The sequence below is a fragment of the Pongo pygmaeus genome, chromosome 12 (assembly GCF_028885625.2).
Source record: "Pongo pygmaeus isolate AG05252 chromosome 12, NHGRI_mPonPyg2-v2.0_pri, whole genome shotgun sequence".
In the NCBI taxonomy this organism is placed as follows: Eukaryota; Metazoa; Chordata; class Mammalia; order Primates; family Hominidae; genus Pongo; species Pongo pygmaeus.
Genome location: NC_072385.2, coordinates 25,340,459 through 25,360,003, shown reverse-complemented (window position 1 = coordinate 25,360,003; position 19,545 = coordinate 25,340,459). Strand labels below are relative to the sequence as shown.

General features: G+C 34.7%; 1 protein-coding gene across 1 annotated transcript in view; it reads right to left on the bottom strand.

The window, feature by feature from the left end:
* Window positions 1–19,545, bottom strand: part of ANKRD36C (ankyrin repeat domain 36C) — a 162,792-nt gene that overhangs the window by 10,176 nt on the left and 133,071 nt on the right. The window contains exons 78-84 of the mRNA XM_063649065.1: window positions 14,025–14,238; window positions 11,461–11,644; window positions 9,414–10,331; window positions 7,869–8,021; window positions 6,289–6,359; window positions 5,859–5,952; window positions 5,331–5,360 (exon numbers count right to left, since the gene is read on the bottom strand). Coding sequence (XP_063505135.1) covers window positions 5,337–5,360; window positions 5,859–5,952; window positions 6,289–6,359; window positions 7,869–8,021; window positions 9,414–10,331; window positions 11,461–11,644; window positions 14,025–14,238 — 1,658 coding nt within the window. The 3' untranslated portion in view covers window positions 5,331–5,336. The remainder of the gene's footprint in view (window positions 1–5,330; window positions 5,361–5,858; window positions 5,953–6,288; window positions 6,360–7,868; window positions 8,022–9,413; window positions 10,332–11,460; window positions 11,645–14,024; window positions 14,239–19,545) is intronic.

The window sequence follows — 19,545 nt, the reverse complement described above, 5'->3', positions numbered from 1 at the left end:
TCTTTTCTTCATAACAGTGGAATTCCTGGGCAGAATAATTAGATAAAAAAAGAAAAGAAAAGCATCCTACTCAGAAAAAAAATAAGTGAAATTATCTCTAATTGCAGACAACATGATCCTGTATACAGAAAACCCTAAATATTCCACCAAAAACTGTTAGAACTGATGCATGAATTCAATAAGGTTTCAGGATACAAAATAATCTAACAAAGATCAGAAGTGTTTCTGTATACAAATAACAGACTACCTGAAGAAATTAAAAAAAAAAAATCCCAAGTATGATAGCAACACAAATTAAATACTTAGGTGTAAATGTAAGCAAAAAATTAAAAGTCCTGTATATGAAAAACTATAAAACACCAATGAACAAAAATCTTAAAACACAAGTAAATGAAAACAAAAATTCATGCTTGTGGATGGGATGAATTAATATTGTGAAAATGAACAACATACCAAAAACAACATATTTGATGCAATCACTATCAAAATTCCAATGCCATTCTTTTACAGAAATGGAAAAAAAATCTTGACATTTGTATTGAACAGACCTAAAATAGACAAAATAATCTTGAGCAAAACGAACAAAGCTAGAGACAGCATGCTACCTAATTTTATTACATATTGTAAAACAATTGCAATCCAAATAGCATGGTAGTGGCATACAAACGGACAAATTGGCTAAACAAAATGGAAAACCCAGAAATAAACCCACACACAGTCAACTTATTTTTGACAAAGGTGCCAAGGACATACGATGGCTAAAGGATAGTCTGTTCTACAAATGGTGTTGAGAAAACTGAATATCCACAGGAAAAACAAAGTTAGTCCCTTGACTTACACCACATACTAATATCAATTCCAAATGAAGATTTAAATAGAAGGCCTGAACTGTAAAATTACTAGAAGAAAACATAGAGTTAAAGCTCCACAACACTGGTCTCAGCAATACTGTTTTTGATGTAACCCTGATAGCAGTCAGCAAAAGCAGAAATAGACAAATTTGTTATGGCTTAGTTTTGAATTTCTGGTCATTTACTCAATCTGGTCATTACTTTCCCACACTTCATGGTTACAAGTACCAGCCAAGAGGTGGATCCACCTTCCTACTGCAGTATCTGAAAATTGCTGTCTGTTCTATCCTCTGCCTGACCCTCTCTGGCATTCTTGGGATTTACATTTTGATGGAAATGTAATGCTCTGGAACCCTAGGCATATATGAACCAGAAACATGTATGCAGACTCTACTTACAGACAGCAACATAGTTGGAAATATAGTAATCACAGTTGGATAGGAACAAATATTTTATATCTCTTTTTAGAGATCTGGATTCCACTAAAACAGATTCATGGATGTCAGGGCATTAGGGGTGTGGACTGATAACAAACCTCTCCCTTTCCAGTGCCAAACCAACTTAGAAATAAAAACAAGAGGTCAGATCAATATCCAAATACATTATTCCTCATTATTCCTCACAAAGCTGATTTAGAAACTATGGCTTAATGTTGACCAAAAAAGACTTCTAATATATCCCCCAGCCTTGACTTTAGAACCTGAACAAAAAAAAGTTCATCTGAAGAACAGTCAGTTACCCACCCAGCGTAGGGAGGGTCTGCACCTGCCTTCCACTCCTCCTGTTCAGAATCCAGAGGAGAAAGAGAGACTAGATGTACTCATTGATCACTGAGTAAGTTTGCCTTACTAATAGGCAAACGTGGACCAACGGATTTGATGGGACCAATGGATAAGATTTCCCATCCACCAAATAAGTCACATCTTCCCCTGGCTCTGGGAATGAGCCAGATAAAGGTGAAGAGTTGGCAGTGTTTCTACTCAATATTTGTGAGAAGACTGAAGGTGTTGTCAATGGGTAGATAGAAATGGAATGAGGTGGGAAAGTTTTACTCATTTGACCAACTTCTTTTCATTCATGTAGTATATGCTGAAGGTAGCCGCTAGAAGAATTGACTTCTGGAAAGATGATTCCCCTCACAATTGCTTGATCTTGAGTATTTTTATTTTTGTGTTAAAGAACTGATGTTGGTTTGTGTACACTGAAATAATGGGGGGAAGCTCTGTATGGAAGGAAAAGAAAGTTTCCTTTCTTTTCTAGAACCTTCTGTTCAGGTTATCTGAGTCTCCCTATTCACGGGATGAGTGTCCACAACAAACTCCACAATCCTGTGTCTGGTCATTGAAGGTATGTATCAGAGTGACAAGTGGAAGCATGGTATAAAGAGGAAATATGCATTTGTCAAATGAAATATTAAAATATAAAAAAAAGTTTAAAAGGGAAAAACAGAATGAGAAGGGCAGGGACTTGATTAGAGTTTTGTCAACTGGGACAAACATTGCAGTTTTAGCCAAATATTTGCCATCTTTGTAGTGGAAGACTTTGACATGTAAGTTCTAGATTATACTTTCATTTATAAATAACTGTGTAGCTCAAAGAGACGGCCCCTGTTAGTATCTTAGGCCATCTATTGGAGGTTTACTAAATTCTTCCAAGGCATGTGAGTCAGTGCCCCTCAGCAAAGCAGTGACAAACCTGCTTTTCCCTGGTTTCCCCAACTGTGTAAAGCCTTATTAAAGAATTCCTGAACAATATAAAGTTCCCTCAGCAACACGGAACTTCCCAAGCTCTTGTCTCAGGAGAGAATGTGGATTATAGAAAGATCGTGGGTGTGAGTGGAGTGGGAAGTTATTTAGGTAATAAGATTTTCAGGCTCGGCACAGTGGCTCACGCCTGTAATCCCAGCACTTTGGGTGGCCGAGGCGGGCAGATCACAAGGTCAGGAGATGGAGACCATCCTGGCTGACAGGGAGAAACCCCATCTCTACTAAAAATACAAAAAAAAAAAAAAAAAAAAAACTAGCCAGGCGCCTGTAGTCCCAGCTACTTGAGGGGCTGAGGCAGGAGAACTGCATGAACCCAGAAGGCAGAGCTTGCAGTGAGCCAATATCTCACCACTGCACTCCAGCCTGGGCGACAGAGCCAGACTGCGTCTCAAAAAAAAAAATAATAAAAAAATAAAAAGTTAAAGAGGCCAAGAAACATCATTTAAAACATGATATAAATTTTCATCAGACATAAAAGATACAAAAATATTTTCATTGAATAAATATTTTTGCATGTCACACATTTAATGGGAAACAAAATATCATGTTAACAGCCTAGTAATACAATTTTATTATTTTTTAGATTTTTTTTGTCAGCACATATTCTTTCTGTTTTGTTTTGCATTTGAGATGGAGTCACTCTGTCACTCAGGCTGGAGTGCAGTGGCACGATCTTGGCTCACTGAAACCTCTGCCTCCCGGGTTCAAGTGATTCTCCCACCTCAGCCTCCTGGGTAGCTGAGACTACAGGCATGCACCACCACACCCAGCTAATTTTTGTATTTTTAGTAGAGACAGGATTTCCCCATATTGGCCAGGCTGGTCTTGAACTCCTGACCTCAAGTGATCCACCCGCACTGGCCTCCCAAAGTGCTGAGAATACAGGCATGAGCCACTGCAGCCAGCCAGCACATATTCTTGTTATGCTTTTAAAGCTAGTTATTGATTTAGATTTTACTCATTAGTAGCTTCTAGTGCAGAAGCTATAGAGCAGCAGTCCCCAGCCTTTTTGGCACCAGGCACCAGTTTTGTGAAAGATAACTTTTCCACAGATGGTGGTTTGGGGGATGGTTTCAGGATGATGATTCAAGCGCATTACATCTATTGTGCACTTTATTCCTATTATTACTACACTGTAATACATAATGAAATAATTACACAACTCATCATAATGTAGAATCAATGGCAGTCCTGAGCTTGTTTTTCTGTAACTAGATGGTCCCGTCGTGAAGAGATAGGAGACAACGACATATCATCAGTCATTAGAGTCTCATAAGGAGCATGCAACCTAGATCCCTTGAACGTGCAATTCACAATAGGATTTTCACTCCTGTGAGAATCTAATGCCTTTGCTGATCTGACAGGAGGCAGAGCTCAGGTGATAATGTGAGCAACGGGGAGTGGCTGGAAATACAGATGAAGCTTCACTCGCTTGCCTGCCACTCACCTCCTGCTGTGCAGCCTGGTTCCTAACAGGTCATGGACCTGTCTGTGGCCTGGGGATTGGGGACCCCTGCTATAGAGGATTCAGATTTAAATTCAGAAGTTAGAATGAAAAATAATTATATTCTTTATCTAAATGATTTCACAGTTAACTAAGAGAAAGTCAGTATATGTTGAAAACTTTATCAGTGTTAATATGAATGAAAAATATGTACAATATGCAATTACTATTAAATATAATTTGCCATAGTTGCACACTGAATTCATTGTCATGGCAGTTAAGTATCAGAGCTTCTGGTTTCTCACTCTTCATTCACGTATTCAGCAGCCATGTGCTAAGGTACTAGGACAAGCACTGGAATTACAAGATAAAGATGATACTGTCCACCCCTCAAGAACTGTATGCTATGATCTGAAAAAACAAACAGGCAATTCCCATACAGAGTCATACATACAATGACAGGCATAAGACAGCACTTATTGGAAGACATAGAAGGGATACTAGCCCAGGTTTGTGTCAATATTGTAGGCTTTTTGGTAGAGGCAATTCATAGGTTGATATCTGAAGGGGAAGGAAAACATATGTAGGATAGAGGGAAGAAGTAAATGCAAAGAGCTGGAGGTGAAGATGATCACTGTGGAGCTCCATGTAGTCTAGTTTGGCTGGATGCTAGAACAAAGGTGCTGAGTATGGTAAGTGGCAAAAGTTAAGACTGAATAACTTGACAAGAACCACACTGATGTGAGAGTTTTGATTCCATGCTAAGGAATTTTCAACTTTTCCCCGGGGCAAAGGTAAACCAATGACAAAGTCAATGACTAGAGATTTAAAATGTCACTGGTCAAGTGACTGCTTGTGACGTGTAATTGCTTAACTAATTCTTGTCACATGAGTGTGGGGGCTGTTAGCCTTAAATCACTGCCTTAACCTTGACAAGCTGATGATGCCTTTGTTTTCTGAGAACAGTTTCAGTGTGCAGGCTGACACTTTTATAGGGGTGGCAGAAGAAAAGTGTAGGGCCAGAAAAAAAGGGATACACAGACTTCTTGCGATTTTTTTAAAGCTATGGAACATGATGAATTAACAAAGCATAAGTATACCCTTCACGACGAATGTTTATGTTTCCACATCTTTCACTAGATGTGTGTAAGAAAAAATATTTAATGTAGCATTTATTAACCAAGCAATTGAGAGGAATACCGTTCACTACTTAGAGTTTATTTCAGAAATCAACGATTTGAATTTAATTCATAAATTTTGGCAACATACCTTCATCTAGCTCTTGAACACCTGCAGCATCTGAAATAAATCAAATATTACTTATAATGTTTCAGTCAAACAAGAGACATTATCATGTAAACCCACTGTAAGTCAAGGAGCATCTGTACTGTAGATTGATCATCCCTAATCTAAAAATCTGAAATCCAAAATGCTCTACAATCTGAAACTTTTTGAGCACGGACATGACACCACAACTGCAATGTTCCACACCTGACCTCATGTGACAGGCTCTGGTGAAAACAGTAAAAACTTTGTTACCTGCAAATAATTACTGTAAAACATTGTAGAGAATTACGTTCAGGCTATGTGCATAAGCTGTATATGAAACATAAATGAATTTCATGTTTTGACTCAGGTACCATCCCCAAGACATTTCATTAGGTATATACAAATATTCCAAAATCTGAAAAAAATCTACTTTTGGTCCCAAGCATTTTGGACAAGGGATATTTAACCCGTCCTACTGGAAAAATAAAATTCCTTTTCAGTATGACAGAAATTAAGAGATCAGCTTACCAAACTTGAACGCTGCAGGATTTTTGCAAGCTGCTCAATTTGGTCATCCTGTGTTTTAATCATTTTTCTCATCATGGCATTTTCTACTTCAAGCCTAAAATGTGCATTTTAAAATAATTACTCTCACACGTAATTTTTTTAAATCATGTAAATTCTAAACAAACTTCTGAAGGTATAATTACACAAATTCTTAGCAATCACAAAAGTAGATGATTGGGCTACTGTGTCATTTTTCTACCTGTGTTTTGCTGATAATATGCAAAATTTAGGAATAATGTAGAAAAATGTTGTATTTCAATATAGCTTACAAATGAAAATTTTTGGCTTCACAAAGACATGCTTATTATCATAACTGATACAATTTTCATACTAAAGTGCTCTTTTGCTTTATAAATACTCAAGTTATTTTGTGTGCTGCTTCAAATTTTACTTTTGTGCATCGCCTTCCATCTCCTTAGTACATCTTATGGTAGCTGTAAGTTGATCCTGTATTTCTTGAAACTAAAACAAAGAATTAAAAAAAATTACACTTGGAAATGACCTAAATGTCCATCAGTAGATGAATGAATCAACAAAATATATATAAAATATTTTAGACTATCACAATTTTTTTATTTAAAAAAGGTCATAATCTAGGAGAAATCATCCCATTACCTGTTTTTTGTAATTAATTTTAGTGGGACGCTGCTACACCCCTTCAATCTGCATATTGTTCATGACTACTTTTGTGCTATAACTGCAGGGCTGAGTTATTGCAACAAGGATCTTATGGCTCACAAAGCCTTAAATAATACTATCTGGCCCTTTACAGAAAAGTCCTAGACCCCTGCTCTAGGACTAAAACACAACATTCTTCTTGCTTTTGAATTACATTTTATCAGTTAAATACTCAAACTTACAAACTGGTAAAATGTGGAAAGATAAAGGATTACCTCATGCTAAGCATTTATATTTTGAATTCCAAACACTACCACATCAACTATGATTTTATTTTTTGTATGTATGCATTTAGTTTTACTATAGCAAAGCAACTTGCACATTTTAAAATATTTAAAACTAAGCGCCATCTTTCCTTTCTAGGGAAACAACAAGAACATTTAAAAACAAGCAGGAACAAAATTAAAATCGACAAAGTCAGTTCCAAATAAGATCCTACAGGATCTTATTGACTCTCCCATTGAATAGCAGGACTCAGGTCATCATTAGGAGAGAAGTAATTGAAAAGTGTCATCTTAAACTGCAAAGATGTCCATTAAACATGCCAAAGGAGAAGCCCTGTTGTCTAAATGCCCACTTAACCAACCCAAACATCTCAAACCCATCCTTTGCTGACCTTCTATAACCCCTTTTTAGTTTAGCTTTTTCTACAAATAAGAGAAAATAGATACATGTTGGCAAATGCTAACTGTCCATATTCATATAGAGAGAGAGTGTGCTCTCTGAGCCCAATACAAAGAGAGTAAGGATTTTCATTGAAATAAAAATTTATTCAGTAAAATGGCCTTTCTGAACAAGTTAACCTGAAATCTATGAAATAAGTATACACAGGTTCTTTATACATTCAGAAAAGTAGAGACTAAAAATAAGATAATTTTCTGAAACATTCCATTAGACATTATCCTCTGAATTAATCTGGCTTGCCTCACCATGCCAATAGCGAAATCATTAAAAATAGACTGTTTAACAGGAAAAAAAACTCTCTCAACTTCTGTGAGAAATGATGCATAATTCTCAACTTTCCTAAGGTTAAATATTTAAGAAAAAAATATACGTATAAAAAATGGCAGAATGAAAGCCAGAGATTAAGATATAGGTGTGTTATAACAAAATCTTAATAAAATTAATAATAAGGAAAATACAAAAGAAAGCCATCTACTATAAAATTTTAATACAATTAATTATAATAAAAATACAAAAGAAAGCCATCCACTAAAATTAGTACCCAAAAACACTTTATTAGTTAAGTAGCTACACATTAACAGTTGTTGGTGTGCAAAGTTTCATACATACTTGATTTCTCATCTGGTCTAATTTCTTCCTTGAATCCTGCATCTCATTTTCTAAATAGATGCAGTGACGTGATGAAGCATCCAGCAAAGCTTTTGTTGCTGATTGTTTGTTTAAGACATCGTCTCGTTTTTGTTGAAGCTGTCTCACAGCTACCTGATAAGATGTTATTTTTGTTACTGATTTTACAAATCACCTTATTATTAAACCATTAATAATATTTAACTCTAAAGCATACACTTTGAAAAATATCACCACACAGACCAATTCACCTTCTTTTCCTCATGGGTACACATTCCTGTGTATTACTGAATCTCGTTAAGGATACAGAAGGTGTTATCTTCCTGCCAAACTGGTATTGTTATTCACACAACATATTCAGCCTCCCTTGATGAATCTGCAATGCTTAAAAACCTTCTGAAGTCTCAAAAAGAAATGAGTATGTGGGTGAGACTGATGGTAGTAAATTATACATTGTGGAATGATTTCCCTCTTTTTTTTATTAGAAACTCAAATCAACCTCAGAGTTCCTCACATTAAATCATCTGCTTAAATCCTTCCAATAGATGTCTATCTCAGAAGAAAAGTAAAATTCCAGTGGCCTTAGATGCTCTAAGTAACCTGCCCTCCACCTCCCGCCCTGACTCAGCTGCTGTATCTCTCCTCCCTACTCACTCCATTCCTACTCTACGTGAATCCTGCCACTCCTTGTTAGTCTGAAATCCTCCTTAGTCTGAAAATGGGGATCCAGTGTCAAACTAATAAATCACAGATAGCTATGCCTCTCTTTGTCCTGGACAAAGTTATACCCAAACGATAGTAATTGAGACTTGAAATAAAAATTATGGGCAAATTTTTTATTTAAAAACTGAAAGTAAATTATAAATGCCAGTGGGAAGATTAAATCACACATGATTTGGCTAAAATTTACTGCATTTTCCCCATATTATAATATAAGTAAAATTAGATGCCTTTAAAGAATAGAATGATCATATCTATACATAATTTGAGATTGAAATAGTTTCAGATTTAAGTCAAATTGACATGAAGAGAAACAAAATTTTACCAACTAAGACATATTTAAAGCTACTGAAGAAGAATAATTATGAAATAGGGAATACACTTCAGTTCATCTAGGAAACCTGAAATTCACTGTCAAAGTACCCCACTTAATTGAATCAATTTCAAAATACCATTTTAGTGATGAGCATTTCCATATATCTGATTTATCATGGTCTTAAGATGTTGCAACATAAATACATTCAAATTATTATTTCAGCAGTATAAGACTACATTATTAATATTCGTCTATATTAACATAACAAAATTTTATAAGTGACACATTGACTTTAATCAGAGGAAAGCATCTCTCAGTTCTAACTTTGACTTGCTGGAAACAAGGAATGTTTCTAAGCTAATATAGCAGATATATTTATCATATGTATCCTTTTTTATTTTCAACTAGATCCGACATTCAGCTGTAACCAAATATTACTTTAAATCTTACTTCAGGAAGTTTGAAAAATACTAATTTTTCTTGATACTTACTTCTCTTTCTGCTTTCTCTTTTTCATATTGGCGTTCTTTTTCTTTCGAGTGATTCAATTCATTGACCAACCTTTTATTCTCTTCTTCTAGTAAAAGACGGCGCTTTCTGCACTCAGCTTGAAGGTTTTGTACTCTAGCATCACATCTGGCTTGAATATTCAGTATTGCTTTTTCTTGATTGTCAGCTTTGTTGCGAGCATCATCCAGTTGCTGTTGAAGCAACATATTTTGTTTCTTTAGTTGACAAAATCTTTCCTGCTTTTCTATGCAGTTTTCCATGGTATTGTATCCACTTTTGTACATTTTTTCAATGTCCTTCATTTGACTCTGTTTTTGCTTTAGCTCACTTTGCACGTGTTCAAAAACCAAAGCCTTTTCTTTCAGAGCCTCTCTTGTGTAATGGAGCTCAGTTTCTAGGACTCTGGACTTACTCCCAGCTTTAGAAAGTTGCTGAGAAAGAATCAGAACACGAGAATTCAAATTTTCCTGTAAATGACACCATTTATCTACTGTGCCCTGGAACGCAAGCTCTTGGTCTCTTTCTGATGAGTGACTTTGCTCATGATCACATAGAGCAGCATTCAGTCTACAGCGGTATGATTGCATTTCTGTTTCCAGTCTTTGCCTGCTCTCTCTTTGCTTCTCCAGTTTGGAACGGAGCGCTGTGTTTTCATCCGTCAGAGCAGCAAGCTGTCCACTATAACAGGTTATCGTTTTTGCTAATGTTTCCCCATTCCGTTTTAGAGCCTTTTGAAGGTCTTCATGCTTTCTTTTCACATTTTCAAAGTATTTTAAGTGTTTCTTTTCCAGGTTTTGGTTTTTTATTGTGTCTATTTCCAGCCTGAGCCTGGCAATTTCATCTTGCATCAAGCGGTTTTCATGCAGCAGGTCTTCTTCTTTTTCATCAGTTTCAGAAATCTAAGTAAAACAAAGAAAACTTATAACTAGTATCCAATAGGATAACATATTGTGATTGCTTCTGAAATTAAATAATAACCTGTACATTTATACAATGAGAGGTTGCCATAACTGGATATCTAACTGGGAAAAAAGAAGTTGAGTCAAAACCTCAAACCTCATACAGCATAAATTCCCCAAAGTTCAAAAGTTTATTTGAAGACAGTGAATCCATGAGAGCAAAAAAGAAACCACTAGATAATTTTTTTAAATTTCAGGATTAAAAACGGCTTTTACTGAATTACAACAAATTGCAAGGCATAAAGAATTAATAACTATGACCACATTAAAAAAATTGGGTTTACACTCTAACATCTAAACTCCACCTCCCCCTATAGCGAGAGCCTTAGCTTGGCAGATATTTGGACAGATGAATGACATTTTCCAAATTCTTTAAGTTTCCCTTTTCTAAAATATTGTATAGATATTCTATTTTTCTAATATTGTTATGGTCAGTTTTAAGAATGACATTTATTGATAAATGATAAGTCTAGGCATTGTACTAAGCACTTTTACACGCACAAATCAATGAACTCATTTAGTTATAATTCTATAGCAAAAGGTTAAAAATATAAGCAAGCTGCAGGATTTTTCCCAGCTTTTCTGACTCTACTCCTAGTGCTCTTCCACCAAATCAGTAACTTCTGCGAGGTAGATATATACATACAAAAATAATCTTTTATTTCAAGACACCAAAAGTCAAGAAAATTAAATTTATAAAGCTCTTCTGAGAAAATCATGAGATTATTTGCTATTGTGGTAACTTTCATTTCTTTTCCATAACATTTGAAATATAATTAACATGAAATAGGGGAAAATATGCTGGACTATGTCACTAGGAACAAAATACTTGCAATATCATTAAGTATATATTATAGAATAGCATTGTTTTCAAAAGGCCTTTGAACTAAAATAAAATATTTCAAGATTTATTATAAATAATTATAGCTATAAATGCCATGATTCATTTTTAAGATGAAATAAAATTTGGGGATTGTTCAGGCCTAAATAATATATGTTAAATGAAAGAGATATTATAAGTCATATTAATAAGAGTAGAAATATGAAGTTTTACCAAACATTAATTTACCTGATTTGAATGATTTCCTCCTGTCTTCAATTCCACCTCCGCTGATTTGAGAGCCAGTTTAATTTGTTTTGTCACATCAGCTTCTATCCTATATTGCTCTTCTGTTATTCTTAACTTTTCCCTAACTTTTTGGTACAACTCTTCAACATTTCTTCTTTTCTTTTTTTCTTGCTGTATGGCAAATCTGTAAATATACTTATCTTAGAATTTATCTTATCAGTGAGGACTAAGATCTAATTTTTGATCTTGCCCAAATTCCTACCTAAGGGGTCCAGGGAGTCATGCCCTACAAACCATGGATTCTCATCAGATGGGTTTTATTTGACCCTGTATATTGTGACTTGCTTTTCAATCTGACTCTGGCATAACATTATGAGACAAGGAAGAAAATATTTAATCCAAAATATATATCCTTGCCATGCCTTGAAATTGCCCTGCAAAGTCTCTTGTGGGAAAAATCCACATTCTATAGAGAACCCCCTTTCCCCTTTGTTTTCCTTCCTTTCTATGCAGATCCAGGGAATAATCAGCTAAGAGCCAGGCACCCTTTTGGGTCCCATAAGAAACATTTTACAACCTGCTCTCTCTGAAGTCTGCTGAGAGATTCCTCTGCACAATAAAACTTGGTCCCCACAATCATTTATCTTAACCTGAACATTTCTTTCCATTAATCCCAGGTCTTCAAATAAACTCAACCAATTGTCAAGCAGAAAATGTTTAAATTTACCTATAGCCTGGAAGCCCCAACTTTGAGTTGGCCTGCCTTTCTGAACCAAACCAATGTATTTCTTAAATGTATTTGATTGCTGTCTCATGCCTCTCTAAAATGTATAAAACCAAGCTGCGCCCCGACCACCTTGGGCACAGGTTCTCAGGACCTCCTGATGGCTGTGTCGGGGGTCACGGTCACTCATATTTGGCTCAGAATAAATCTCTTCAAATATCTTATAGAGTTTGACTCTCTTTGTTGATATTAGAAAATAAAACATTCATACATTAGTTTATTATCCTAATAAAGTTTCTATGTTCTTAAATACTATTTTTCTTTCTAGTTCTCATGTTTTTAATTTCTCACCTCAATCTCATCCAAAGGGCAAGTATAAGTTGAAATGTATTGATAAAAGAACATCCTGCATAAGTTTCTGTTACTAGTAACTCTAGCAAATATTATGAAAAAGGATGTTGAAAATTATTCAGTAAAGTTACAAGATAAAAATTATCTTTTCTTCACACAGTAATTACTCCTCAATTAGGATGAATCATTTAGAGTTAATTAACATAAAGTTACTTTTTATAAACAAGTTGATACATTCACCAGAAATACATTTTCATCTTCATGAAATATTCATTGCAAGTATCCCTAAACATAATTTACATTGTAAGATAGCATTTTGGATGTCTTTATGAAACATATATCAGCAGATTACTGTAATCCAAGACTACGTTAAGAATGTAATATGTTACCCTGCACTTCTTAAGACTGTTTTTTGGGTAACACTTTCAGTCTATCCTGTTGATTAGTATGTATTTTATAACCAATTTTAAAATCGGTTTTGGAAGAACACAAGATCTAATATTTAATTAAACAATAAAGAATAATACATGTCTTCAGCATAAAACTGAATTAATTTTATCTACATAGCAGAGAGAGAGATGTTGAATGAGCTAATCAGTAATCACTTTCCATTTTACTTTTTATTCCCTGCATATTAAGAATAAAACTGGATAATTTTTTTTTTTTTTTTTTTTTTTTTTTGAGAGGGAGTCTCGTACTGTGGCTGGGCTGGAGTGCAATGGTGCAATCTCGGCTCACTGCAACCTCTGCCTCCCAGGTTCACGTGGTTCTCCTGCCTCAGCCTCCTGAGTAGCTGGGATTACCGGTGCAACCACCACACCTGGCTAATTTTTTGTATTTTTAGTAGAGATAGCATTTCACTACATTGGGCAGACTGGTCTCGAACTCCTGACCTCATGATCTGCCCACCTCGGCCTACCAAAGTGCTGGGATTAGAGGCGTGAGCCACTGTACCCGACTGATAATTTTTAAAATAATTATTCTGGGTAAAGAAAAATATCTGTTTTGTACTCTGTTGGTTGAATTATAAATTAATATGAACATTCTTCAGGACAATTTAGAAATATTGATCAAAGATCTAAAACAGATATAAAATAGTTTCTCTACTTTAACCAGAAGAATTTATCCAAAGTAAATAATTAGAAATGTAGAAAACTATGTGTATATAAAGATGTTCCTTGTAGCATTATTACAAAAACTTTTTAAAACCTAAAATTCAATTCATCAATTAAATAATGAGATTTCCAAAGGGTAAAATTCTATACAGCCATTAAAACTATGATTTAAAAGAATATGCATTTAATTATTAGAGAAGTAGTCACAATTAAGAACTTGTGATATTATATCCAATAATTTCACACTCCATAAGATTAAGAAGCTTTCTTCCCTGTTAAATCCTAGAAGGAAAGTTCGCCATTACAAAACTTCTCCTTATACGTCTTTAATATAAAACAAATAGTTCAAACATTTATTTAAAACTAGGTCATACCTCAAACTGCAGAGTTCTTTTTCCAATTCAAGTGTTTCATGCTCTAACTGTGATTTTATTTTTTCTTTTTCAGATAGTCTCTTTCGTAGTACACTAGCCTTATTTTTCATTTTTTGAATTTTTACTCTAAGTTGCTCACAGTGATTATCTTTAAGTTCTATTGATCTTTTACATAAACAAAATGTATTTTTAATTTTCAATAGGTGAACACAATCTGTAACCGGGAAAAAACAAAGTAGAGAGAAAATACATGAGTAGATTTTTGGTTATAAAGGACTGTGCATTTTTAACATGTATTCATTCATACATTGAACAAATATGTACATATCGAGTGCCTATAAGGTTGAAGATATTATAGTAAGCTCTGCAGATAAGACAATACCTCTGCTATTGTTTTAGCTTAAAGTATAGTGAAGAACCAAGATAAAAAGGTGACAGTTATAAACTCAGATAGGTCCTGTAAAAAAAAAACAAAAAAACCATAGTTACATGATTGCATAAGATAATTTGATCTATACTTCACCCAGGGAAGATTTCCCTGAGGAAGAGATGCTACACTGAGAAATGAAGGATGAGAAAGAAGCAGTTAAGCAAAGAGGAAAGCAAAGCACTCTGGCCAGTTTGCAGCATGTGCTGTGCTGAAGCTCTGCTGCAATCTGTCACTAGCTCTGATGGAGTAACAGATACTGATTTTCCATCTTATCTGAATGAATAAAAAACAAAACAGACAAAATACATTAAACAATGATTTTCAACACAGTGGACTTCAGGCAATGAAGATGGTAGGTGATCACTCAAAGACAGAAAACAAACATAGCAGGCCTTACAAATGTCCCAGCTCTTTTGACAGAGTTTTGACAGAGGTTTGAGGCCACGACAAAGGGAGAAAATCTGACATAGAGCTGGGGTGATGAAGCTGAGAGGCTACTAAAACCAAAGCAGATAGAGATCACAGGACAGAAAACTGGAGAGAAAAAAGCAGTACAGGAAACAAATCCTGGAGATGTGCAGAGATCCCCTCTTGGGTATTTAGTGGAGTAATGAAAAGTGCTTGTGTGCTAGGAAACTTCCTAAGAACAATGGAAAATAAAATTAAAAAAAAAAAACAGTTAAAGAAAATTAGCAGAAACTATGTCTGGGGTTCACACAATGACTGGAAGAGGGTCCATTCCCATGAGCCAGGCCAAAATACCACATACTTCACAGGACAATGAATATTCAGAAAGGTCTTGCCTCAGGAGTGAGGAATTACCCCAAATCTAAAAGCAAGAATGGAAAGATTATAAGTAAATCTCTGTACTCCAAATAAAACTCAAGACAATAAGTGGAGGCAGGGAAGGTTTTTCTAAAAAAAAAAAAACCATACTTGTAGAGACGCAAATTACATTGTCAGAAGTAAAAACTATAGTGCATGGAAATAAACACAAATTAGAGATAACAAGGGAAAAATTCCTAAATTTGACACGATAAACTGCAAGAAACTTTCAGGCAGCTAATAGATAACTCCCCAAATAAAAAAGAAGAGACAGAAAAAAAATAAAGAAAAAATGGCCAAAAATATTCTAACCTTAATACAAACCATAATCCCACAGATTCAGGAAGGAAGTGTCTGGGACAGAAAAAAATGAAAATGTATCATTGTCATTTTTTATACCATCTATGATGTATAATATTACTGAAGGTGAACTGTGATAAGTTAAAGTTATATACTAAAAATCCTAAACACTAAGATAGCAAAACAGTTATCACTAATAAACCCAAAAATATACATAAAATTGAATCATAAAAAACAGTTGACTAATCTAAAAGAAAGCAGGAAAAGAAGGGGAACAAAGAACAGTTGAGACCCATAGCAATCAAACAGCTACCAGACAAACATAACTATATCAATAATCACATTATAAATGACACTTGTCTAAGAACCTCAACTATAATACAGACTGTCAGGCTCAGCAAGAAAGCAAGACCCAACTACAGGCTGCCTATAAGAAATGCACTTTAAATGTAAAGACACAAATTGGTTGTAAGGATGGAAAAAGATACATGCTAACAGTTGCCAAAGGCAGCTGAGCAGGAGTGGCTATATTAATACCAAAGTAGATTTCATAGCAAAAAAAAAAAAAAAAAAAAAATTCCAGCAATAAATAACAAAGGTCATGTCACAATAGTAAAAGGTTCAGTTAATCAACAAAACATAACAATCCTAAGTCTTTATGCCCCTAATAACAAACCAGCCTCACAATATATGAGACCAAAGTGGATAGAACTACAAAAAGAAACAGACAATTTCCAAGTAATCTGAGGTTTCAATACCCTTTACTCAATAAGTGATAGAACAAGAAGGCAGAAAATCAGCGAGAATAGACGTGAGCAACACTATGCTTTTCAAATACCCACGGACCACTTACCAAAACAGACCAGACCATATTTTAGGCCATACAACAACTCTCAATTAAAGGATTGAGTCAGAAGGATTTAAGTCATACAAAGTATGTGCCCTGACCACAAATCAATCAGATTAAAGACCAATAACAAAAATAACTCTGGGAAATACTCAAATATTTGGAAACTAACTAACACACATCTAAATAACCCTGGGTCAAACAGGTGATGAAAATAGAAATAGAAAATAGAAAATATTCTGAACTGAATAAAAATTTGTCAACCAGAATTTGTGGAATGCAGCTACAGCTGTACTTGAATACAAATTTTTAGCACTGCTGAATGTCTACATTAGAAGAATCTTAGATCATTGCCTTTGACTTCTACCTTAAGCAACTAGAAAAAAGAAGAGTGAATTAAACCCAGAGCAAGCAGAGGAAAGGAAATAATAAACATCTGCTGTGGTCTGAATGTTTGTCTTCCCCAAAATTTATATGCTGAAAGCCAATCACAGATGTGACTGTACTAGGAGGCGGCATTTTTACAGGTAGTTGGTCATGAGAGCCAAGCCCTCATGAATGGGATTAGTGCTTAGTGCTCTTATACAACAGACCCCAGATCTCCTTCACCCCTTCTGCCAAGTGAAGGTGCAGAGAAAAAGAATTCATTCATGAACTAGGACGTGTTCCCTAACCATACACCAAACACAACAGCATCTGGATCTTGGACTTTGCTGAACCCACAACTGCGAGAAATCAACTTCCGTTGTTTGAACCAGTCTATGGTATTTTGTTATACTGTTGGTTCCAGAAGAAACAATAGAAAAAAATCAACAACACAAAACAACTTGAGGAGATCGATAAATGTGATAAAGCTCCATTTAGCCAGGCTGCTCAGAATAAAAGAAACAATACAAATTACGAATTTCAGAAATAAACAATGTGACATCATTATAGATTCTGCAGATACTAAAAATATAACAAGATATTATAATTTCTATGTAAGTAAACATGACAACTTAGATAAAATTAACAAATTCCTTTAAAAATGAAAATTAGCAAATCTCAATCAAGAAGCAATAGATAATGTCAATTGCCCTATATCTATAAAAGAAAGTTAAGTTATAGTTAAAAACCTTCCTAAAAGAAAACTCCAGACCCAGCTGGCTATGCTGGTGAATTCTACAAAACATTCCTGGAAGAAAATAATACAATTATACATAAACTCTCCCAAAAGAAACAGAAACAAGGAGTATATCTCAACTCAGTCTGTAATGTTAGCTTTACCCTGAACCAAAACCAGAAAATATTACCAACAAGAAAATGCCCTCATGAGCACGAATGTAAAAATTCAACCAATTTGTGATGCAATGAAGACATCCTCCCACAGTGGAGTGAATAAACTGTGGTTACACAGCCATACAGTGGAATATCACTCTACACATAAAGAAATGAGCAATCAATTCATGAAAATATGTGAAGGAACCTTAAATGCATATTACCAAGTGACATAAGCTAATCTGAAAAGGCTACTTGCTGTATGATTCCAACTATATGATCAGGAAAAGGCAAAACTATGGATAAAGTAAAAGGGTGCCAAAGGGTAAGAGACAGCAGGAAAAGATACATAGGCAGAGCACAGAGGATTTTTAGGGAAGTCAAAATAATTTATATAACATGGATACACATCATTGTACATTTGTCCAAATCCATACATGTACAGTACCAAGAGTGAACCCCAATGCAAATTATGGGCTTTGGGTGATTGTGATGTGTCAATTTAGGCTCATCTACCATAGCAACTACGACTATGGTGAAGGATACTGGTAATGAAGGAGGCTAAACATGTATTGGTTTGGGGGTATACAAAAAAATATCTGAACCTCCCTCTCAATTTTGACAGGAACATAAAACTGGTCTAAAAAATAAAAGTCTTTATAATAAATTCTAAATGAGACTTTAGTAAATTGTATCCAACAGTGTAATAGAAAGGTAATACATCATAAACAAATGGGGTTTATTCCAGAAATAGATGGTTGGCTTAACATTGAAACATCATCATTATTTACCATAAAACACACTAAAAGAGAAGACCCATAGGATCATCCCAACAGATACAGGCATCTGATAAAATTTACTCCTGATGTTTCAAAGAAGAAACACTCTCAGCAACATAAGAATCCAAGAGAAGTTCTTCAGCATGATAAACAATGTCTATGATGAATCTACAGCTAACGTGCATCATAGTGAAAAACTGAATGCATTTCCCATAAGATGAGGAAGAACATGGGAATGTCCGCTTTCACTACTTGTTTGTAGCATTGTTCTGAAGATTCTAGTTAATGCAGTCAGGCAAGAAAAAGAAATAAGAGGCATCCAAGTTTAAAAAAAGAAATAAAATTGTCTTTATACACAACCATGACCATACAATAGGCATGGGTAAACCCCAACCTGTGGGCCAGCTTCTTGTCTGATAAGCTTTTATTGGAACACAGCTGTGTTCATTAATTTATGGATGATCTATGGCTGCTCTCATACTAAAATGGCAGAGTTTATCAGCTGCAGAAGAGACCCTTTTGCCACAAGTCTAAAATATTCACTATCCTTAGTAAGAGGGTAGTTCGAGACAGAAAGGTTTAACAACCTTTGGTCTATGAAGAAAATCTGATGAAATCTACCAACAATGTGCCAGAACTAATAAGTGAGTTTAACAAGATTGAATGATACAAATTCAATATAGAAAAATTAACTGTATTTCTATATGCTAGCAATAAACAATCAAAGGAAAATTTTAAAACTATGATTTTCTATAGTTTTATAAAAATGTATATTTGGATTAGCAATGCTCAACCTGTATAAAGAAAGTCAAATACATCTACACTAATTAAACTATCATTTACAACTTCATCAAAAATGAAATACAGATAAATCTGATAAAATATGAAAAGACCTATAAACTAAAAACTACAAAATACTACTGAGAAAATTAAATATTACCTCTATAAAAGCAGACATACACTTTATTGAGGAGTAGATTCCCTATTGGTAAGATGTCAATTCTCCCCAAATTAATCTATAAATATGACACAATCCCAACTTAATTTCCAACAAGCAAACAGTCTTTATTTTATTGATAAGCT